The sequence below is a fragment of the Octopus bimaculoides genome, chromosome 7 (assembly GCF_001194135.2).
Source record: "Octopus bimaculoides isolate UCB-OBI-ISO-001 chromosome 7, ASM119413v2, whole genome shotgun sequence".
Classification (NCBI taxonomy): Eukaryota; Metazoa; Mollusca; class Cephalopoda; order Octopoda; family Octopodidae; genus Octopus; species Octopus bimaculoides.
This window is the reverse complement of record NC_068987.1, coordinates 104,126,764-104,130,232: the sequence shown is the minus strand read 5'-3', so window position 1 is coordinate 104,130,232 and position 3,469 is coordinate 104,126,764. Positions and strand designations below refer to the sequence as shown.

The following is a 3,469-nucleotide window of genomic DNA, read 5'->3' as shown; positions in this document are numbered from 1 at the left end:
GGGGGGGGGGGGGGAGTTATTTGGGAGGTGGAGGTGGCTTTCTGCCAGATGCTGAAATGCTAAAGTATGATAGAGGGACAATCATAGTTGTCTTGTCACAGAGCAGATACATGGCTACCCTATATTATATAAGAGTGGGAGTTGCTGGGAAGCCAATAAAGATGGTAATAATGGGGTGCTAAAACCTTACAGATTATATAATTTTTGCGCTTATTGTTTTGTTTTGTTTTTTATAGTTTTTCTTTTTTAACTTTTTAAATTCCTGAAACAGTATTTGAAATGTCTTATGGGTTTTCCTTTTCCATCTTCTTTCTCACACCCAGGGTGCAGAGCAGAAATATCATGTAAAAGAGAATGTTTTGCACACTTCATCTTCAGATGATTCCATGAAGGCTCAGAAAGTTACTCAACAAATGAAAATGTCCAGACTTCTCGCGTGTGGTGCTGCATCCAGCTTGCCTCATTTAGCCAGTTGCTCGTCTCCTTCTGTACATAAAGCATTTAAGGCTCCTACCTTAACCAAAGCTAAAAAATGACCAGTTCCTTACATATGTAGTTTTGTATTATATTGCTTTCATTCACATTTATTATTCCATTAAATAGTTCTAACCACTTGTAAATCTGCCAAAGTCAAACACAATCTTTTCTCTTTTTGTTAAATCACTTAATCTGTAAATGTTATATATAAGCACGTATGTGGTTGTGTGGTAACAAATTTGCTTCACAACCACCACATGGTGCTCCTGCATGGCCACAGTCAAATGACTGAAGCAAGTAAAAAAATATGGGCATGGGTGTGGCTGTGTCATAAGAAGTTTGCTTCTTAACCACATGGTTCAGTCCCACTGTGTGGCACCTTGGGCAAGTGTCATCTACTATAGCTCCAGGCCAACCAAGGCCTTGTGAGTGGATTTGGTAGAAAGATTTTGAAAGAAGCCCATCGCGTGTGTCTGTTTGTCCCCACCATTGCTTGACAACCAATGTTGGTTTGTTATATCCCCATAACTTAGCAATGCAGTAAAGTGACCATTAGAATAAATACCAGTCTGAAACAAGTAAAAAGATTTTTTTTTAAAAATACATACATATGCATACAGTGGAGTCTCTATATATGAACAGAATCCATTCCAGAGCCCTTTGTCTATTACATAAGTAATTGAACTCCATATAAATAAATGTAATCCAATCCAAGCCACACTCAAACTCCACATAACGGCATGAAATGATGTTTTATTTGTTCATCTATCAATAGCAAATAAATAAATATATACACGTATGCATACATGTCTGTGTGCATTTTTCCCTTTGTTTTGTTTCTGTCAGTCTATGGTTGTGTTTTTTAGCAAAAAGAAAAAGTATGAGAATATTAATATTTTCTATTTAATATATGAAAATTTTCAAGCTACATGATATAAGTGTAAGCTATTTTGATGATGGAAGTATATTTGTTGAGCTTCATATTTGAATGCTTAACAAGGTTATTCACATCATTTTAACAGCATGGGGAAAAGAACACTAAGAGTCTTAGCTGTTTGAAATACAGAAGCTACTGACAATGTTACATCTCACTGGCCATCATTCTCCACCAATCCATTTCTCTCTTTTGATAGTGCAGACCTTGGCATTGACTATCCAAAGATCATGAAATGAACTTGGGAGCTCACACTTTTTGGAAGGGAGTTGTAGAAAGAAGCATCTATGTTGGCTGTGTACAATGACATTGTCAAGCTTATGTTAGATCAGCTTTCAATAGAGTCATCTTGCTTCCTTTGTCTCTATTTGCTTGGTGTCCCACGTATAGTAAAATGGAACCTGATAGTACAACAATGTTTCTGCAAAGGAATTACACTGGCAGAGCTTAGGAAACACTGTAAGCATTGTGTCCTTTGAGCTTTGTGCTTAAGTAAAGGAAACTTATTTATGAAAATATCCCAGCATTCAACAACTTGTTGTCTATTTGGACAGCATGTTGTTGAATGCTGGGATATCTTCGTGAATGGGGAAAATGGGAAAGTACCAGAATGTTTCAATGTTATTGATGCATTGTCCTTGCTGAAATTGGATAAATTCATTGTGGCTATTTTGCTTCTTCAAAGAAAACACTATGAAATCAGATGGTATATTTCTTTAACTTAATTGAATTACAAAACTGAGAATTAATGTGTGCATTACATATTTTGGTCAAGAATGAGCAGTAGGGAACTATCCATCTGATGTTTGTTTCATACTACCTAACCATATTTTGGAAGCTTCTATCTTCTTGTGCTCTTCAATAAGAGGACTTAGCCATCCTCACCTGACAAATGGTCCTGGAAACTACTTGATGGATTTGGTGTCATTCCTTGCAAAATGAAGTTTTGTTGAGGTCATCACAAGGAGTAGGGGCTATCTGGGCTTTATTTAAAAAAAAAACTGGGAAATAAAATTATATTAGAAATACTTGAAACTTTGTTGTTGTTAATATATTATGTTATTAATGTTGGAAAATGAGTACTCCCAGTTAAGTTTACAAAATAAAGACATCCACCTAAATTTGTTGATGAATAATACTGGTGCCACTTATAAGTACTTAAATTTTCAAACAAATAAGCTCGACATGACTGCATAGTTAAGTAGATAATTTGATAATTACGTGGCTCTGGATTGATATGATTGACAAACCCATGGAAATGGTTCCCAAGCATGAACACAGTCCAGTGACTGAAATAAATCTATTATAAATTTGTGTATGTTCATCTTTTCTTGGGAACCATTTCCATGGGTTTAGTCAATCATATCAATTCTAGTACTTATTTCATTAAACTTTGCTTGGTGAATCATTTAGTCAGAGGACATCTTAGAGACAAGGTTCCTCCTACGAGGAGGAATAAAGACTTAAAGAATAAAGAGAAAAGGCTATAACAGTAGTTTTTATGCCAGTCTGCATAAACATAGATACACACACACACACACCAATACACACAGATATTCCCAAAGTACCTGTAACTCTAAACTAATGTAAAAGATACTTGCTCAAAATGTCATACAATGTGAGTCAATCCGGAGCCACGTAATTATCAAATTATCTACTTAACTATGCAGTCATGTCGAGCTTATTTGTTTGAAAATTTAAGTACTTATAAGTGGCACCAGTATTATTCATCAACAAATTTAGGTGGATGTCTTTATTTTGTAAACTTAACTGGGAGTACTCATTTTCCAACATTAATAACATAATATATTAACAACAACAAAGTTTCAAGTATTTCTAATATAATTTTATTTCCCAGTTTTTTTTTCTTTTTTTTTTTTCTTCTTCTTTTATCTCTTATCGATGAAACTAGTCCATTGTATTGTACTGAAGTGGTTAAATACAGTTCTATGGGATAGGTTATTGCTCATAACCTAATAATAATTCATTGCAATGTAGGAGGTTTTAAACTGACTTGAAATTGATAATCATTTATTAATCTGAATGTGATAATTATTA

At 34.4% G+C, this 3,469-nt stretch overlaps 1 protein-coding gene across 1 annotated transcript in view; it reads left to right on the top strand.

Annotated features, from left to right (window-relative positions):
• LOC106876073 (breast cancer type 2 susceptibility protein) overlaps positions 1 to 1,276 on the top strand; it is a 123,461-nt gene extending 122,185 nt beyond the window's left edge. Inside the window, exon 22 of the mRNA XM_014924478.2 lies at positions 324 to 1,276. Within this exon, the coding sequence (XP_014779964.1) occupies positions 324 to 536 (213 nt within the window). The 3' untranslated portion in view covers positions 537 to 1,276. The remainder of the gene's footprint in view (positions 1 to 323) is intronic.
• The last annotated feature ends 2,193 nt before the right edge of the window (positions 1,277 to 3,469 follow it).